At 37.5% G+C, this 19634-nt stretch overlaps 1 protein-coding gene across 1 annotated transcript; it reads right to left on the bottom strand.

The window, feature by feature from the left end:
* Nucleotides 1–19361, bottom strand: TPH1 (tryptophan hydroxylase 1). The gene is made up of 10 exons (XM_067751776.1): nt 19245–19361; nt 15045–15228; nt 12637–12737; nt 9708–9775; nt 9366–9562; nt 7238–7373; nt 6431–6557; nt 4398–4493; nt 3261–3394; nt 1–2748 (listed from the first exon to the last, which is right to left on the bottom strand). Exons 1-10 carry the CDS (start codon nt 19359–19361, stop codon nt 2574–2576), a joined length of 1335 nt encoding a protein of 444 aa, XP_067607877.1. The 3' UTR covers nt 1–2573.
* Nucleotides 19362–19634: the final 273 nt, after the last annotated feature.

Below are 19634 nucleotides of genomic sequence, written 5' to 3'. Positions count from 1 at the left end.
TTATCCAGTTGAATAACAAACTTGCAAGTCATAAGTGTATATCATATAGTAAAATAAAGACGAACTGAAATAAGACCACAGTATCTTTATACATTTCCTAGAAATTAATATATGAACTCTATTATGTGTTCCTTTAGACAATTCCAGGATTTTTAATTTTTTCAGTTTGGAAGGCAATTTAATGATGAACTATAATTCTGTACACTTTGGCATGTCATAACCACTGTATAACTCCAAATGACAGAATTGGCAGATTAAGAAATACAGGCAACTGACAACCAGATTTTGGAGCATTCTTCAAAAAGTCAGGAACATACCATCTATGTCTCTGAGTAATAACTCACTGATTAAGAATTATGAACCACACTTTTGGTTCAATTCTGTTCTCATATATTTGAAGAAATATATTTAAAATGCATGAAAACTCTAAGACTCTCAGAACTCCTCATTTACCAAATATCATAAATTCAGAGGTTAGAAGAAAGAACTGAAACCAATCATTAAATATTTCCATTATTCTGAAGATGTGAATTATAATCGTTGTGTCTTTAACATTTACTTTAGTGTGCTTTTGTCATAGAGTGATTTGAAATACCATCATTTAAAAATTCAATAACTACGATTCTTTGCAATGATCAAAGTTGTATGAAAATAACCAAACCAGATACAGTATACATGATTTGTTGTTATTTGCTATCTATCATAGTTTGCTTCATAGATTTCCTTGCAACCAAATACACTAACTATAAACGACCTAACCAATATTTCAAAAGGTTTTAGATTAGCTGACTTAGATCTATTACTATCAAAAGTATACTTAACAGTTGATCAGCTATTAAAATGTATAAGTAATGTAAAAATCTGAAGTAGCATGAATTATTCTTCCTAATTCTATTTCCTTGTATAACATAAAATGAAATAAATTTTTAAGAGTTTTTAAAATAATTTCCTTTGAGGCCTAAAAAGGATTAAAATATCTAGTTGTCTGTTGAAATAAAACATGTTAAATGGTATTCAATTTGACTATTAATGTGAAAAAATTAAGGACACGGTCTTTAAATAGCTGATTAAGAATGGGAAATTGGCTGAAAATATGACCCTTAATACAATCAATAGAAATGAGATCACTGGGAGAGGAAACTGATGGGGCACAAAATTCTGGTGATTCTGAGTTTCTTTTTGGACCTATAGAGTTTAAGATATTTGGCAGGGCTGCCATGTTGCACAACCCCATTTCATTCTAATGAATGGTGCCACAAGAAGTTACACAACATTGGCCTAATTCATGGGACATCTAGATGGAAATATCTGGCAGGAAGCTGGATGTAAGAGGCAAAAACTCAAGACAGATGTCAGGGTTAGAATTGCAAATATGGGAGACATATGAAATAAGAAAGTCATGGACACGGATGACATCTCCCATGAACAGAGAGCAGGGAGAGAAGAGGGCTAAAGACAGAAACTTGAGGAAAGTCTTCCTTTAGTGGGTGGGGGGAGGAAAGGAGCAAACTGAAGAGACACAAGCCTATCCTGCCAGCTTTACTGCTTTATACCAAGCCTGCTCCCTGTACTACACCACTGACACCACATAAAAGCCAGTGCTTGCAGCCTTCATTATTACAGTGTCAGTCCTAAAATGCTCTTCTTGACTTTTCTTACACCATCTCCTCCCCATTTCCCCACACTCGACTGTCACGCCTGACCTTCCTATTTATGGTCTCACCTTATACCTTGGAAATAAAGTGCTTGGCACTGCTTTTCCAACTTAAACTTTGCATGCTTCTCATCTGTCTCAGTTTGAACTCTCCCTTGGACAACACTGTCTCCTGCTAACCTGATATTCTCTGGGGCTGCATGTCGGAGTTCAGGGCCTTGCAAGTTCCCTTTGGCCTCTTGAGTAGGACAGATAATGTAAAACATATGCAATGCCACAGAAAGAAAAGAGTTTCAAGGAGGATGGTCACTCGGGCAGGGGCTCCCTAGTGCCTTCAAAATAAAGTCACAAATTCTTCACCTGGACTTAAGGATTATACTCCAATCAACCTTTCTAGACTTAGATACTCCTTTTTCACTACAAGACACTACACTTGAAAATAGACTATTTGCTCTTTACCAGGTATGTTTCATATGCAAAGGCCTCTCTGCTTTTGCTCAGGCTAGCAGCAGAGACAGCTGATCCCCTATTAAATTTGGGCACGTGAATGTGACCAAGCTTGGCACAAATTCAGTTATAAGTAAGCTATTGTAGAAATAAGAGAATCTTAAGTAACAACATGGATCAGTTCCATAATAACCACCAAGGTATTGTAAGTGGTCATCGAAGTCATTTTACTCAAGAACTGGGGAAAATAAAATTAGGCTATACTTCACTAAAGCTGTTACCAAAAGAAAAAAAAACGTAGTGGCTAGAGTATCCAGGTACACATTTTCAAAGACTAATGGTCCATTAAGGAATGGGAATAGAGAAGATTGTTTGGCTGCTGTTCCTCCACAACCAGGTCATCAAGCAAAGCCACAGTTGGCCCACAGGCCTCTGAATGCTCAGATGCTTTCGGGATTAGGACTGGCAACTGTCAGATGCTCAGCTGCCTGCTGACTTTAGCAAGGGCATCACTGACAACATCAAGCTCATGCTGCAGCTCGTTCATGGCACTGGTTATGCTCTTGGTGTCCTTCAAGATCTGAATACTCCGTGTATACGGATTATACTTCACTCCAAATGGACGCCTGATTGTTTTGGTAAATTCTCTATTTAAGAAAAAAAATATGAGGCAATCAGTTTCTAGGGAGAAAATGATAAAAACCAAATACTGTCCGTTAGTCTAAAAATTAACATATCTAAATCTTGTGTATTCTTCAAGTCCTTTCTCAAATGCCATTAGGCTTTCCCTGTTCCCCTAGCTGGAATGAATTGCTCCTGAATAAAATGCAGAACAGTGTTTCATCTGTATCTCTTTAAGGCTTCCTAGTTGTTATATAGTAATTTGCATACAGTTTATTTTTCCTATTAGATTATAAACTCTCTGATAGGAAGGAATAGGAAGTAACCAATTTCTCAGTGTATCTGATTTATATTTGCAACACTGAACATCATTATAAACAATACACCCTAAATATTTACTGTGAAAGAGAGATGTGTTACAGGCAAAAGGTGCCTAGTGGGCTTCTAATTATCCAGCTGCTTGCTTCTGTGACTTGTTACCATTATTGGACCTATCTTTTACAGAGGAAAATTAAGGCATGAGGAAGATATACTTTACCTCATCTTCTCCTTTGCATCTTCAAAGCTTTCAGATACAAAGTAGACATCCTGAAAAGTTGTGATGAGACACTCCTGTTTGCAGGTAATCTTAGGATCAAAGGGCTTTACTTTGGCATGTCCAGAAAGTGCGTGCTAGAGGATGAAGAGTCAGTGAATCAAAGGATACTATCTATTTTCATGATCACATTCTACACACAACTGCCAGAGCCAGCAAAACAAATGGTTTGCTATCTCTATAAACGCCCCAAGACCACTCCATTGTTCTAACACTCTTCTCCATTTAGGAGGTACCCAAGGATCTTTATTTATTTATTCCTGCATTATGGCATCTGCTTTCTATCCTACACTAGTTATTCCTATACATGACTTGTACCCACCAGCAGGTGGTAGGCTCCTTGAGAGAAAGACTGTACCTTGGACAATATTTCATGCACATCCGCCACTCAACAAACATAAGTTCATTCTTTTATTGGATAAATAATACATCTCAAAGAATTCCCTAGAAATTACTGAAGTTGTTGCTAGCACACCAAAAATGGTGAGGCAACAGCAAGACTTTGTTTTAAAATACATTTTTATTTAAAAGATATAACTATATTCTGAATAGTTATCTATATCTATTCAGAAAACTTAGGAAATAGAGAAAAATGCCTCTTAGGTAATGTTTACTGCCACCCCAAGTATTTTCCACAGTAAGCTCTTATTGAGAGCCAACAACTAGGGCTTCCCTGGTGGCACAGTGGTTAAGAATCCGCCTGCCAATGCAGGGGACATGGGTTCAAGCCGTGGTCTGGGAAGATCCCACATGCCGCGGAGCAACTAAGCCCGTACACCACAACTACTGAGCCTGTGCTCTAGAGCCCGCGTGCCACAACTACTAAAGCCCACACACCTAGAGCCTGTGTTCTACTACAAGAGAAGCCACCACAATGAGAAGCCTGCGTACCACAACAAGGAGTAGCCCCCACTCGCCACAACTAGAGAAAGCCCACGCGCAGCAACAAAGACCCAAGGCAGCCAAAAATAATAAATAAATAAATAATAAAAATAAATAAATTAAAATCCAGAAACTATTTCAGGTCATATCAATTACATTAAGTGAATATGGTTATGTGCAAAGATTTATAGCTCTTACTTTGAGTTCACTGATGGAAGAAAGTAAGCCAGCACCGAAGACTCTTAGCTGCCCCTCTTGTTTACATAGACCAAACTCCACAGTGAAGAAGTAGCACTGCAAAATGACATCAATATTACTTTCACATCCTGAAGGACTCAATTTAAAACAAATTACAACTCTTAGTCACTGACCCAAAGTACCCTGGAATAAAATCCAAGACCCCCAGCATAGCTCACAAGTATTTCTACAATCTGACCTCGTTCCAAACCAGACTTCTCAAACTTTTGTTCCCAGAACTCTTATATACTCTTAAAAATTACTGAGGAGGGACTTCCCTGGTGGTCCAGTAGGTAAGACTCCACACTCTCAATGCAGGGGCCCGGGTTCGATCCCTGGTAGGGGAACTAGATCCTGCATGCATGCCTCAACTAAGAAGTCTGCATGCCACAACTAAAGATCCCACATGGAGAAATGAAGAGCCCGTGTGTGGCAACTAAGACTCAACACCGCCAAAATAAATAAGTAAATAAATAAATATTTTAAATTACTGAGGACCCCAAAGACCTTTTGTTTATGTGGGATAGAGCTAGCTATATTTACCATATTAAAAATGTAAACTGAGAAAAATTTAAATGTTTACTAATTAATGTTAAAATTATAATAAACCATTTTATGGTAACACAAATAACATTTTAATCAAAAGTAACTATATTGTACAAAAAAACGGTGAGAGGGCTTCCCTGGTGGCGCAGTGGTTGGGAGTCCACCTGCCGATGCAGGGGACGCAGGTTTGTGCCCCAGTCCGGGAGGATCCCACGTGCCGCGGAGCGGCTGGGCCCGTGGGCCGTGGTCGCTGGGCCTGCGCGTCCGGAACCTGTGCTCCGCAACGGGAGAGGCCACAGCAGTGAGGGGCCCGCGTACCGCAAAAAAAAAAAAAAGAAAGAAAAAAACGGTGAGAAAAGTTGCATTGTTTTATATTGTCACAAATCTTTTTAGTGTCCGGATTGATATTATTTAATGTCTGGCTGGAAAACAGATGGATTCTCACATCTGCTTCTGTATTAAACCTGTCACAATAGATTGTTTTGGTTCAAGCATGTGGAGAGAAGTCAGCCTCAAACAGATAAGTAGTTGGAAGACGGTTGAATATTGTAATAGCCTTCTCAGATAATTGTGGCTATTCTTCTTTGACACAACATCAAAACTCAACAAGTGGTAATTTCTTAAAGTACAGCTGTAATGTGGAATCTGAAACCATATCAATGAACTCTGTCCCTCACATTAAAATTCACTCTGCATTTTGAATGGATCTTTTACTCAAGGACCCTGTGGGGTCCCCAAACCACAATTTGAGAGCACTGTTCTAACCATCTAGCCTATTTCACACCACCTCCCCAAACCTCACACACTCTGCTCCAGCTTCTTGTCATTTCCTCAGATACACCAAGCACCTCCTGTCTTTCCTTCTGTGTCCTCATCCTGAGATGCTCTTCCTTCCTTTCCTGGCAGGTGAAAACATTACTCATCTTCCCAGGGCTGGTCCAGATGTTCATCTTCCATGAAACCTTCCACAGGCAGTTCTCTGCACTCCCAGAGCACCCTGCCTGAGCTTCTCTACAGACCTCCTTTCATTCTAACATAAGTGTCTGTGTATAAGTTCCTTGAAGGTGGGAACCAGGCCTTATTCATCTTTCTATTTCCAGCATGTTTTGTACCTAGTGCTCAAAAATATTTTTAGCATCATTTTTAAGGAACCTATCATTTTTACTAAAAAAAGAAGGTATACCAACTGTTAACATTATTGTATTCTAGTGTTCTCTGTCTCTCTGCCTTTTTTTTTTTTTTTTTTAAAGCTCAGGTCTTCTTTGGATAAGCCTTAAATTTTTACATCTTCCTTTAATGTTTTTTTAAATTATTTAAATTAAATTAAATATGAGCAAAGACAAATTTTCTAATGCTCATCTTGAGTAGGTACTTTTAAACTACACAAATACCCACAGCCCACCCCAGTTAAAGATTACTGATCCATACAGCTATTTCCAGATTTATACCGTTGCTAGTTTTTGAACAGCCTCTTCTGAAGCTCCAAGAGAAGCCAGGCCAATTTCTTGGGAGAACTGAGCAAAACTAGGTTCAGCCAAAAGGGGGACATGACCCAAGAGTTCATGGCAGGTATCTCTGAAAAAGAGGTACAAGTTGTCACACTGTGCCATTTAACATAAATGCATAATCAACCATTCAATCAAATCAAAACCTGATCTTACTTTTATTCAAATTGATCAGGTGGTATTACTTTGGAAATGGACCACAAAGGACACTATTACAAAACCTTGGCCACTCACAAACACACATATGTAAGTTCATACAAATACGCACAGACATCCACATGTCAACCCCCCAACCCCCAAACCAGGTCTCTACTCAAATGTGACCTTCTCAGTCAGTCCTTTTCTGATCACCCTTTTCAAAGTAGAAACACCCACCCACACGCAACTCTGTCCCCTTTCCCTACTTTATTTTTCTCCATGGCACTTATAACCATCTGAATTTTATATATATATATATTTACTTGTTTGTTTATTATCTATATCTCCCATTGGAATATAAGCTCTATGAAGGCAGGAAACTTTGATTTTTTTCAGTCTTACATCCCCTATGCTTAGGACAGCACTTGGCACCTAATAGGTTGTCAATTAATAATGGTAATAATAATGGTTAACATGTATAGAGCATGGATCATGTATTACATGCCAGGCACCATTCAAAATGCTTTACATGTGCTAATTCGCTTGATCCTCACAAAAAATCATGACGTAGGTACCATATCGATGGATGGATGCTGCAGTAGAAGTACTTACGGCTCTGGGGTATAGAGGGGATCTGAACTGTGTCTCACATACTGTGTGCAGTGAAAAACTCGAAAGGCTAAACCTGATAAGAAATCTCTTGGTGATAAGTAACCAGCCACAGGACGGATGGAAAAACCTGTGCGCTCTGCAAAGCAAAGGAGAAAATCTTCACTAGAATAGACAATCTTACTTTTCTTTTTAAAAAAAACTCACTAACAGGATCTATTAATTTAGATCAGAACCATTTTTGAAACTACGTCATTTTTAGCCAGTACTACCTCTTGTAGTTTCTTTGTTATCTAAACTGGATGGTGCTCTTTCATTCCCCAATACCTGAGTCTGCATGCCCACTGTAAAAGTCACCTTCCACTAGGCTGCAGTGGCTCTGGGGACCTCTATAAGCTCTGATCTTGTCCTTCATTTCAAACTCTCACACTCTGGTAATTCCAGTTCCACCCCAATGCTTTGTACTTGGATTCTCCCACTCCGATGGGCAAAAGAATTTTTCACAAAGATGGAAATGTTCAACATCTAGCCTATTGCTAGCCACTAGCCACGTGTGGCTATTGAGCCCTTGAAATGTGGCTAATGTGGCTGGGGAACTAACATTTTGATTTACATTCATTTTATTTTTTTTAACTTTATTTTATTTATTTATTTATTTTTGGCCATACCACGCAGCATGTGGGATCTCAGTTCCCCAACCAGGGATGGAACCCATGCCCCCTGCATTGGAAGGCAGAGTCTTAACCACTGGACCACCGGGAAGTCCCTACATTCATTTTAATTATTTAAACAACCACGGTTGTCTAGTGGCCACCGTATTTGCCAGGGCAGGTAGCCCCTTCCAATTCATGTTTTGTTTGAACTGTCTTTTAATATTGGTTTCTCTCTTTGACACGTTCCCTTGAAACACCTTTAGCAACAAGCTCTGCAGCCTGCTCAAGCTCCAGACCCCAAGAGATCAGCTTTCAATTTTGCATCTATAACAAAATATTGCCTCCAGATCTCATGCAAGTGTGATTTGATAACAACTTCTGTAGCATATGCTAGTCCATCGTTGTTAAGTCACACAAGGTCATGTGCTTTGGTTCTCTGCCATTCTTAATCACTATTTTTTTTAAATCTAGTTTTTGTAGGAACCACTTATATGAGTTCTTCCCTTGTAAAAACTATATTGCCCTCTCCTGTTTAGTTCTTAGTTTTGTGTATAGTGGTTGAGGAATGAGAATTATGGAGTTGAATAAATATGTATATTTTTATAACAGTCTATATAATAAATTCAAAGATAGTAATTTCAGATCATGATGGAAATAAGATAAACTCCCTTTGGGTCAAAAACATAATGCCTATTTTTTTCCCTAAGGTTCTAATCTGCTGAGATCAAAGGGGGATATTTATTTTTCTTACATATTGTAGATCCTGGAGATCACTGATCATTTTACTTCCTATACTAGTGAGAAAAAATAAGGAAGCCTGGACCAAGTAAGCATGATGAACTAAAAGGAGCAAAATTGTCCTTAGTCTTTGTTTATGACACATCTTCTTCTTTGAGAAAACGATAGAATCTTAGTGTGGAAAGGGGCTTCAGCGATCATTTACTCCAACCTTCCCAAAGGTGCTTGAATCTCCTCTATCACATCCCTCTAGTGGGTGTGGAACTTTTGCATGAACATCTCCATGGATGTGGAACTAACCATCTCATGAGCCTGTCCCATTTTCAAATGGCTCTTTTAACAGGATCTTGTCTGTTTCGAACTAAAATTTGCTGTTTCTATCCGACTGTCCTTTACTTCAGAGCCACATAGGAATTCCTCTATAACATAAGATGACCTTCAAATATTTAAATAAATCTATAAAGTCCCCTAAATTTCCAGGTTAAACACCCTGAGAATCCTTCAGATTTTATTTATATGATACATTTTCCAATCCTCTTACAATTCTGCTCACTTTCCTCTACATTTGCTCCAGGTTATGAACGTCCCTCTTCAAATGTGGTGCCTGGAGAATTGCCAGGACAGAATACAGAAAAATTCTGACCTCCCAAATAACTGGACTTTAGTCCTCTATTAAAAATTCTATTGTGATTGAAATGGAGTTCAATATTCCCCTTACAAAAAATTAATCATTTCATTACCTTTTAAAAAGTTTGAGACATCTTCCAATTGTGGGATATTATCTTCCCGGTATCCACAGTATTTAGAAAGCAAAGGTAAGTTTTTGAGATACTCTCTGCAGGCATGGGTTGGGTAAAGTTTGTTGAGCTCTCGGAACACAGTTCCCCAGGTCTTAATCTCCTCCTCAGTGAATTCAACGTTAGGAATGGGGTCTCCACTAATGAGATAAAGAGAAGTTATCTTGAATTAGCATCCAATAAACAGTAGCACGTATCTTGTTTTCTATTTACTATATAGGCATAATTTACTCCATTTATTTCATTAGTTCAAAGTTGAATAAGTTATTTTTATAGTACACTTACTGTTTATAGTTCATAGCCAAGTCTGCAAAATACTTTCGTCTTTTACGATAGACATTGTCTTTGAAGCCCTGATAATTAAAGAAAAGTTTTTAAATATGTATACTAAAAAATACTTAACAAATGACTTAGAAAACATTTCATTATTATTCAAGTGACTATACTGAAGGGCTATATAACTGTTATTTTGAGCAAGCACTGTTTAGAAATTTATGATCATTTTTCTTTTAAAGTCAACATTATATGACAGATTCATACGATAGTGGCTGCAAAGATAAAAGATACTATAGATTCAAAAATACTACAGTAGCTACAAAAATAAAGTAGTTTGAGGAAAAAGAAAAGCACCACCCTAGTTAAAATACATGGCTCTTTTCCAAGGGTGAGTTTTTTCTTAATCATTTGACTACATCTTCAGTTATATTTTCCTGTAATTAGTAACAAAGTAGTAATTACTAATATTTGAAATCATGGCAACTGAATCTAGCTTCAGATTTTATTGCAAAATGCAGACATATTAATCATTTGTAGAAGCAATTAATGATGAAAAGATAGAAGAGATAGTAACACTAGAATTTATACCTATGAAAAATATTTAAGAAAAAAATAGACAAAATAAGGCATCAAAAAGCAAATCTTAGGAGGAAATAGCCAATAATACAAAACAGGAAAGAAGGGGAGGACACTTGAAAGGAAAGAATGAGACTTGTGTGTTTAACACAGATTTACAAGTCCCTACTATGCACCTGGCCTTGTGCTGAAATTCAGAGAAACACAGCACAATCTGGGTCTTCAAGGAGTTTACTTTAACCAATTGTTTTGAAACAATATGGTAAGTGCCTTATTACAGACAGGCACAAAATACCACTTGAACTCAGAAAGAAACTCATAATCCAGAGTATGCGAAGAGGGTAGTGGGGGTCAGGAAAGGGTCCCTAGCAATGACTCCTAAGCTAAAAGAGGAGTGGGGAGAGCCAGGGGGAGAAGGACAGAAAGCACAGCACCAAGGACAGCGCAGAAATGAAAAACAGCATGTTGCACCTAAGAAAGTACAGGTAATCCAAAGTTACTGGAGCCTGGAGAGTGAGGTGGAGCACGGTGAAGACTAGTTATGGGTCTGCTAGTAAAGGTCTGTTTGAGAGCTTGGATTTTAGTCTTGGGGTAATTGGAAGCCATTGGGTTTTTTTTTTTTTAAAAAAAATAACATCTTTATCAAGATATAACTCACATACCTTAAAACTGACATTTTAAAGTGTACAATTTAGGGGGGTTTAGGATATTCACAGTGTTGTGCAACCACCTCCACCATAATTTCAGAACATTTTATCACACTGAAAAAAAACACCCTACTCATTCGCAGTCTATCCTCATTTTCCCTCACCCTCAGCCCTGGCAAACAGTAATCTACTTCCTGTTGCTATGAATTTGCCGCTTCTGGATATTTCATGTAAAAGAAATCACACAATGTATGGCCTTTTGTGACTGGCTTCTTTCACTATCACAGTGTTTTCAAGGTTCACCCCTGTTGTAGCATGTTGAGTAATTCATGCTTTTTTATGGCCATTAATATCCATGTTGGGGACATACCATGCTTTACTTATCCATTCACCAGTGGATGGATATTTGGGTTGTTTCCACTTTTTTGCTACTATGAATAATGCTTCTATGAACATTTGTGTACAAGTTTTTGCGTGGGTTTATGTTTTCAGTTTTCTTAGATCTGTACTGAGGTAACATTGGTGATTTTTAGGCACAAGAGGGATAACGGTTATACTGAGGCTTTAGATCGTTCTAGTGACTATGAGGACAGGTTTGAGGCGGCAAGGCTGGAGGCAGGAAGACCAGTTAAGGGATGTGGTAGTAAGAATAAACAAGGAACAAATTAAAGAAATATCTTGGAGGTGAAAATCAGCAGGACTTGGTAGTAGGTCAGTAAAACTGATTTACACACCTTTCCGTAAACATGCCCCAGATTTTCTTGCCTCTGAACCTTTGCTCATTTTGCAATGAACTGTCCTTCCTCTCCATCTCTTTCCTGCCAAAATTCTTTAAGGCCAAGTTAACAAGGTTAACAAGGTTGCCCTTTCTCTGACCTCTTCAGCTAGAAGTGTTTACTCTCTTGTGTATATCTCAAAGCAGTCTGTTCATGCCACTTAGCACACTTTTCATACTTAAATCTTGTATTGTGTTTATATATATGTGTGTGTGCTTTACTTTGTCAACTTGACTGGAAGCTCCCAGAGTGCAGGTACAGCAAATTATTAATTCCAATACTTACTCAATGAGATATTATAGAATAAATGGATGGATCGGCTGGGGTTGTCTAAGGCAGTATACGGTCACATTCACACAGCTTATAAGTGATAGAAGCTAGATTAAATCCCTGGTCTGTGCAACTCTACTGCTGACTCTCTTCTCTCCTCCCCTCCTAGGATCCTAGAGCTACATAAGAAGTCCTAATGCTCTAGACTTACTAATTCTCCAACTCATGCCTGTACTGTATCCCATATGATTTTCCAAGGAAACAGCTTCCTAATTCATCAACTGCATAATAAACCAATTATGCTGGGCAGTGTGGGTGATGATTTCCCCCTTCCTATCTTTACTCCCCTCTCCAATAGCCCATGCCCATTTTGATAGAAACCGACTGCAGATACGGTGTTCACTGTAGTGTAATTCTTGGAATAGCTCTTAGTGATACGAATTCCAGGCATGACACAGATGTTTTGGAGCCAATGAAATTGGATGCTCTTCAGTCACTTGGTTTCAAGTCCACCAACATGAAGGACTAATAACACTTCCTGAAACCCAGATTAATCAAGATCCTATTTAGTCTAGAATAAGCACTTTCTCCAGAAAAGAAAAATAATACCCTTAATTTTTTAGTTTGCTTTAACTTATTTTCATGAAAATATTTATTTAAAATATTTACAGGATGGTCAGCATCCAGTTCAGATCCATACATCAGAACTCTGTTAGCACAATGGTCCAGGTCAGAAATCTTCTTTGGAAACCAAGGAACAGTTTCCATACCTGAAAAATACAAAAAACACTAACAGTTGAAGAGACCATCTTAAATTAGTCAATAAAGAAAAAGAAATTAAGAAAGTCATAAATGCATTTGGATGAGATTTTTAATTTTAGCTTGTACGTTGAGGCACAATGTATACAAGTAAATTGGTCTAGTTTAAATAAGTAAATCTTATTCAAAGTTTTTGAGTTTAAAAATATTTTAAGCCTTAATTTCCTAAGCATTGCAGAAATGATGCACTTTAGTAATAGACCAAAGGTTCAAAAAAATTTAAGCTACATATTTAGCTAGTCTTAAAGAGTAAGGCTAATTTTTTTTTTTTTTTTGGCAGTACGCGGGCCTCTCACTGTTGTGGCCCCTCCCGTTGCGGAGCACAGGCTACGGACGCGCAGGCTCAGCGGCCATGGCTCACGGGCCCAGCCTCTCCGCGGCATGTGGGATCTTCCCGGACGGGGGCACGAACCCGTGTCCCCTGCATTGGCAGGCGGACTCTCAACCACTGCGCCACCAGGGAAACCCCAAGGCTAATTTTTAATTAGCAAATTTAATTAAAACTCTGAATTATTTATTTTTGTTGATTAAAAGGATCTTAGAGATCATTTATGTCTTTGCCACTTTGATCTTCTCACTATCCCTCATACATACACGCTCTCCTAAAACTCTGAGATTTGTGAATGCTGGTCTTCTCCCTGGAATACCTATCCCATTCCACATCCTGCTGCACCTCATCCTTCTGTTTTCTTGAGAATATCCTTCTCCTTCAGGACCCAAATCAAATGAGCTTTCCCTGACCCTGTAGGTGGCGCTAATTCTCTATCATCTGGGTTCCCATGACTATGACTCCAATTCTCTGAAAGCTTTTACTATGTTTTACTATAATGTATCTACATATGGCTGTCTTACAGAAAAGAATGGGAACGACTCCAGGGTAGGACTATTTCTTTTTGTATCCCCATTTCTTAGTAGAAATATCTGATACAAGTTGGTGTTCCCTAAAAATCAGCTGAACTAGTTAGACTCTGTAAAACTCTTCATTTGCCAGAGAGGTGAAGTAACTTATCCAAGATCATTCATCTCTAATGGAACAGAGAGGACTAGGACTCAATTCTTCTTGCTCCAGTTTAATGCTCTAACATACCCAGAAGTGATATTCAAGAGATTCAGCAACAAAACAACAGGGGCACCAATCACTCAAAATAGACACAAGCAGAGTCCCAGGCTCCTGCTCTATCAGGTGTTAATCTTCTAGTTGTTTGTGGTGGCCACAGGACTCCTAGGGGAGAACTGGGGGCACATGGGCTTCAGGCATGGTGAGGAGCACTTAAGGGACTCAGGGGAAAAGCTATCTGCCAGGCAGACATGGACGTAGAATCTTGATATTTTAATACCTTATACAGCCATATGAATACATAACAGATGAATATCAGCCTGATTACACCCAAATATTGTGACATAATCTGAAGGGATTATTTTAAATTTAGTACCATATATAAAATGTGACTGATTTATCCATTTGTCTCTTGCCCCAAGTAAACTGCAAGGATTTTTTCACAGTAGAAGATTTTAGATTATCTCTGTGCTACCTGAGTATCTGAAAACTTAGAAGCTTTCCATTTAGTTTTGGTGGAAGTGAGGACAAGGAAGAATATTGTATTTCATATATAGAGTATTTCACATCATAGTTGTCAGTAATTGTCAACATTCTCAACAAATTCAAATATTCACTTAATATCTGCTAGGTATCTGCCCTGTAAGAGTTACTAAGTGCTCAGGGATTGTGAACTGGAGGTTTGTGAAATCAAGAAATGCCTGATGGGGCTTCCCCAGTGGCACAGTGGTTGAGAGTCCGCCTGCCGATGCAGGGGACACGGGTTCGTGCCCCGGTCCGGGAAGATCCCACATGCCGCGGAGCGGCTGGGCCCATGAGCCATGGCCACTGGACCTGCGCGTCCAGAACCTGTGCTCCGCAACAGGACAGGCCACAGCAGTGAGAGGCCCACGTACCGAAAAAAAAAAAGAAATGCCTGATGATTTGGAAACTGAGAAAACAATGGATTTCTAACTATTCTAAATTCTTTCTTGTACTCAAGTTTTCCTTTCCACTTCTCTCGCCCTTGATAAAATGTTGCTTTATAATTTTTCTTTAGCATTTTGAGCAATTACATTTTGTATCTTCTTCATTATCAGATTGTAAGCAATTTGAATAGACAGTGTTTAACTTTTACTTTCATGCCTTCAAGCTAAACATAAGATAGGACACACATTATGCACTTAATCTTCTGAGTAGTATTTTCACTTTTCAAACTTACCATCTTCCTTCACAGTAAAATTATCTGGTAGATTCACAGAGAGAACATTAGTATGAGACTTCAACAGATGAAAAATATCATTCAATTGTTCTCTATTGATATCACAATCAACAAAAATCTCAGACTCTGAGTTTCTTCTCTTTGATTTTCGGGACTCAATGTGTAATAAGTTCACATGCTTCTCCTGTGGAAAGCAGAGGATGAAGATTACACATGACTGCCTCAAATGGTTATAGTCTCTGAGAAGATTACTTCCATTACCACTAAAACTCAGTCTCATCACTTGTCATAATAGCCAAAGGGAAAAAAGGCTGTTTTTAGTGCCATCAACAGCAAAATAATTCCCCCTAAATATTAGGTACTATTCCAAAAAAGTTTGAAAAATTCATCACACCCTCCAGAATCTAATTAAATTAACACCCAGTAGAAAGTCCCTCAGATTGCCAGAACTGATTGGCCTTCAAATCAAAAGACTTAGTCTCCTAGATAAAAAGAACCCTTTGAAAATTCTCACAAATAAAGGCTAGGTTTTTTTTTTAAGTGATCTAGTGTTAGTCCTTTCAAAAGAAAAGTCTCCTTTGCAATAATGTATTTAATACAATTAGATGAACAGCTTGAACATGGAATATTTAATACCTCCAATATCTTAAGCTACAAACTCAGTAACCAGCTGAATCAGATTGCTGCTTCTGATCTCTTCGCGTGCCAGCCTGAGCTGTGGGGTCCATATGTGTAAACCTGTGGGGGGAAGGTATCTTCTCTTACCAATCTGGGTGCTGAGGAAAAGCCCTGGTGACATAATCATGAAACATAAGAACCAGTCACCCAACAGTTTTCTTCATCTAAAAAACGAGAAAGTTAGAGTAGATGATCTCCAATACTAACCAGCTGAATCTAAATTAACTTAGTGAACACCTGTGTAGCCAAGTAATGGCTGTGAAGCATACAAAGGAGGGCAAGACGTACAAGGAGTTTACAATCTAGTTGACTAACACATGAAAGACTAAGAGAAAATACAAATAGTGAGTGTTCAGGCGCAGAAGATGTTCAGAAACGGAAAAAAACATCAGGAGTTTGAGGAGGTAGAAGGTTCTACGGAGCAGATAGGAGCTGAGATGAGTCTTAAAAAATAGATAGAATAGGAAGACAGAAGGGAAGAAGTAAGATTCCAAACAGGAGGAATTGTATGAGCAAAGGTAGGGATGAGATAATTATCAGGGAACATTAACTTGATAAATAAGAAAGGAGAGTGAATGTCAGGGATGTTGGGAAATTGGAATAGGCAGGGTTTATCCTGTAACGTAGAATCTATCATGGAATCAATACAAGAGAGCCAGTTACAAAATATATTGGAATTGATCAGGAGTAAAGGAGAGTTTTATTGAATCTATTTCTTATGAATTTTTAGAATAAGAGTACATTCATAAATATTTTCCGAATGATGACTTGAATAAATATAAAGCTATAAATTATGTTTTGGAGAAGAAGACACAAAATGTCAATTCTTCCTAAAGTAATCTAAAATTGAGTGCTATCAAAATGAAAAACTTGATGGAATTTGGTGAGGAAATGTAACTAAATAACTTAAAAGTTATTTAGTTTCTTTTCTTCTTACCTGGAAGAAAAGTTTAGTCAAGAAGGTCTAGGAAAATTCAGGTAGAGTTAAAGTAATAAGTGAGACATTCCTTATCAGATATTTCAATTACAGCAACAGAGGCACAGAGAGGTTAAGCAGTTTGCCCAAATGCACACAGCTAATCAGTGTAAGAGCTAGAATTCAAACTCAAGCTGTCTAGCTCCATAGTCTATGCCCTTAAAAACTATGCTGTAATCCTGTTGTACAAGAAAAGAAGAGTCAGAATAATGGATAATATAGCTCTTCTTTGAACAAGATTTACATCATCTTTATAATGAAAACACTGAAGACAGATATAGCCAAAAATTGGGGCATAACTACGTTGTGAAGATGGGGGGAAGGGAAGTTGAGGGGCCTCTGGAAAGGGAGCTGTGCCAACGAAGCTAACCCTTCACTTCCGCTGGAGAAAATCAATAGGTAATATCTACAAATGGAAAAAACAAGGAATAGCAGCAGAATAAGCATATTGCTTATAAATATGGACGCTACTATGAGAAAATATAGTTAAAAGCGTTGAAGATGCTTGCCCCCTATAGGCAGAGGATAAGTAAAAATAGGTGGATTCATGCCCACAACACCATTGCAGCAGTCAGAAGAACGAATGAGATGGATACGTAGCTGCACGGGTAGGTCTTCAAAACACAGTGCTGAGTAAATGAAAAAGTGTATGTACAATAACATTTATATAAATTACCAGTCCATGCACATGCAGAAACTCAACATAGATTCTAAGTAACATAAAAAACAATTCAGTGTGTAGATCAAACGTATCAGAGCAGTTGTCTATCAGAAGAGAGAAATGGAGATGGAATAAAACAGGAGGAGGCTGTATACATCAGTGATGACAGTGTCCACGTGATTTAAGGAGTGTGATTAGCTCAACCCTCTGCACCTAGGTCAACATAAAAATTAAATGGAATTTAGGAATGAAGAGAGATGAAGCAGAAAACTACTATTTTCTTTATAAGCTTTATAGTGTGGGGTTGACTTTTTAAACCATGCACAAGTATTATTTGATTAAAGACAAAATAAAAAAGAAAGTTGATGGAAGAAACATAGGTATACTATTTAAAAACTCCAAGGTAATCAAAAGAAGAGCTTGCAGTAATCACGTAATTATCAAATATGGGGAGGAGAAGGAGGAAGAAGGGATGGAAGTATCAGTATCAGTATCATTCACAATAGAGAGTAAATAAATATCATGTAAATTGATAACTCAGAGAGATCAGGACAATATTTAGACATTATAAATTCACCGCTAAAAGAACTAAGAACAGAAATAGTTAAAAGAGATTGCCTCTAGGGAGTGGAACTAAGGTGCTGGGTAAAAAGTGGTGCTTTTTATCACAAACTCTTCTAGACTATTTGTTATATTTAGAATTTTAAATTCTTTGAAATATTATTTTCAAACTGCTGTTTAATAGTATATCATATGGATATAAATCTGATTTCTAAACAGCTAACATTTATTGATAATTTACTTTGAACTATCCTAAGCACTTGAAATATATTAATTTTATTAGTTCTCACAGTGACCCTGTGAGGTAGTTAGGGTTCTCATTTTATAGATGCTAAGATGAAATGCAGAGAGACTAATTAATTTGCCCACCATCACACAGCCAATAAGTGACAGAGCAAGGACTTGAACTCAGGTGGCCTGCCTTCAGGGGTTACAAGCTTAATACCGATGATGTTCTAGTAGTATAATTTAACCTGTCCCATACCTTAGGACAAATAGTTTGTTTATAATTTTTTAATTCCTATAAATAAATCTTTGTGTCTCTTAAACTGGGTTAGGTCTCCCAGTTCAATGCTATCATAGTACCTGGTACTTCTCTTTCAGGTCAGTTTACACACATGTAATCATTTGTTTACTGAAATTATTTGTTTAGTGTCTGTCTTCTCCACTAGATTATACACAACTGTGAGGGCTGGAACTGTGTCTGCTTTGTTAGGGTACACACCTTCATATCTAGCAGGACGTGCTGTACCTAGTAAGTACTCAGTAAAAATTCCCGTTCTAACTGACTGACCCTGATTTCCTCAGGATAGATTTATGGAAGTAAAATTACTGGGTCAAAATATGTGAACATTTTAAGACTCAAAATACATATTACCAGATTGTTTCCCTACACATCACATCAATTTTCCCTCACACCAAAGGTGTATTTAAATGCCAAATGCATTGAAGCTTTAACAGTAGGGAGTAGTATAATTGTAGAATCTTTGTTATTTTGCTATATAAAAAATAGCATTTAATATATTATTAATGTATCATTAAATAATATTATTAAAATTTCAATATTTCATTTAATTAAAATAAAATTAAAATTTGCTTCTTCAAAATCTGTAAAGTGAATCTTTCCTCCCCCATTTCTTTATTAGTTATTTGTACCTCCTCTTCTATAAATTGTTTGTATCCTTTGCCCATTTGATAGAATCGAGCGGTATTTTAGAAATCTAAGTGTTTAAAACATTTCTGTAGTCCACCTCTGAAGAATTTACAAATAATCTTACAGACCCATTTTATAAGAGTTTTATGCAGAAATACAGAGACTGCTTACCTGGAAGATTTTCAGTGCTTTTATAAGTCCTCCAACTTCATTCTTTAAGGAAAAAATGAGAGTTGCTCTTCCCTTTTCTAAGGAATGATCTTTGTTTTCCTTATTGTCTTCAATCATGATGAATCTGGTGTACGTCTCTAAAAATAAAGTATGAAAATAGAAAGTTCTAAAAAAAAAGTTGTACAATGTAGACAATATTTGGTAGCATAGATCATATTTGAAACAGACAATATCTGATAACATTAACCAAGTTTTAGTTTCCTCACCTGTAAAACATGGATGTACATATATACTTTGCAAAACTGTAATGAGACCACAATAAGCTAAAACATTGCCTAGCACAGTGCCTAGAATATAAAAGGCAGACAATACATGTTAGTAATCTTCTTT

Source organism: Pseudorca crassidens, chromosome 9, assembly GCF_039906515.1.
Source record: "Pseudorca crassidens isolate mPseCra1 chromosome 9, mPseCra1.hap1, whole genome shotgun sequence".
Taxonomy (NCBI): Eukaryota; Metazoa; Chordata; class Mammalia; order Artiodactyla; family Delphinidae; genus Pseudorca; species Pseudorca crassidens.
Note: the sequence above shows the minus strand (reverse complement) of the source record. Positions and strands in the feature narration are given on the sequence as shown.

What these genes read in the sequence shown, in the direction of transcription:
- TPH1 (XM_067751776.1), bottom strand. Translation starts at nt 19,361, where the DNA reads ATGATTGAAGACAATAAGGAAAACAAAGATCATTCCTTAGAAAAGGGA. An exon ending in CCCCTCTATACCCCAGAGCC is followed by an intron (nt 6,558 to 7,237) that starts GTAAGTACTTCT and finishes CCTCTTTTTCAG; the next exon opens with AGATACCTGCCATGAACTCT. An exon ending in CTGTTCAAAAACTAGCAACG is followed by an intron (nt 4,494 to 6,430) that starts GTATAAATCTGG and finishes GTCATTTTGCAG; the next exon opens with TGCTACTTCTTCACTGTGGA.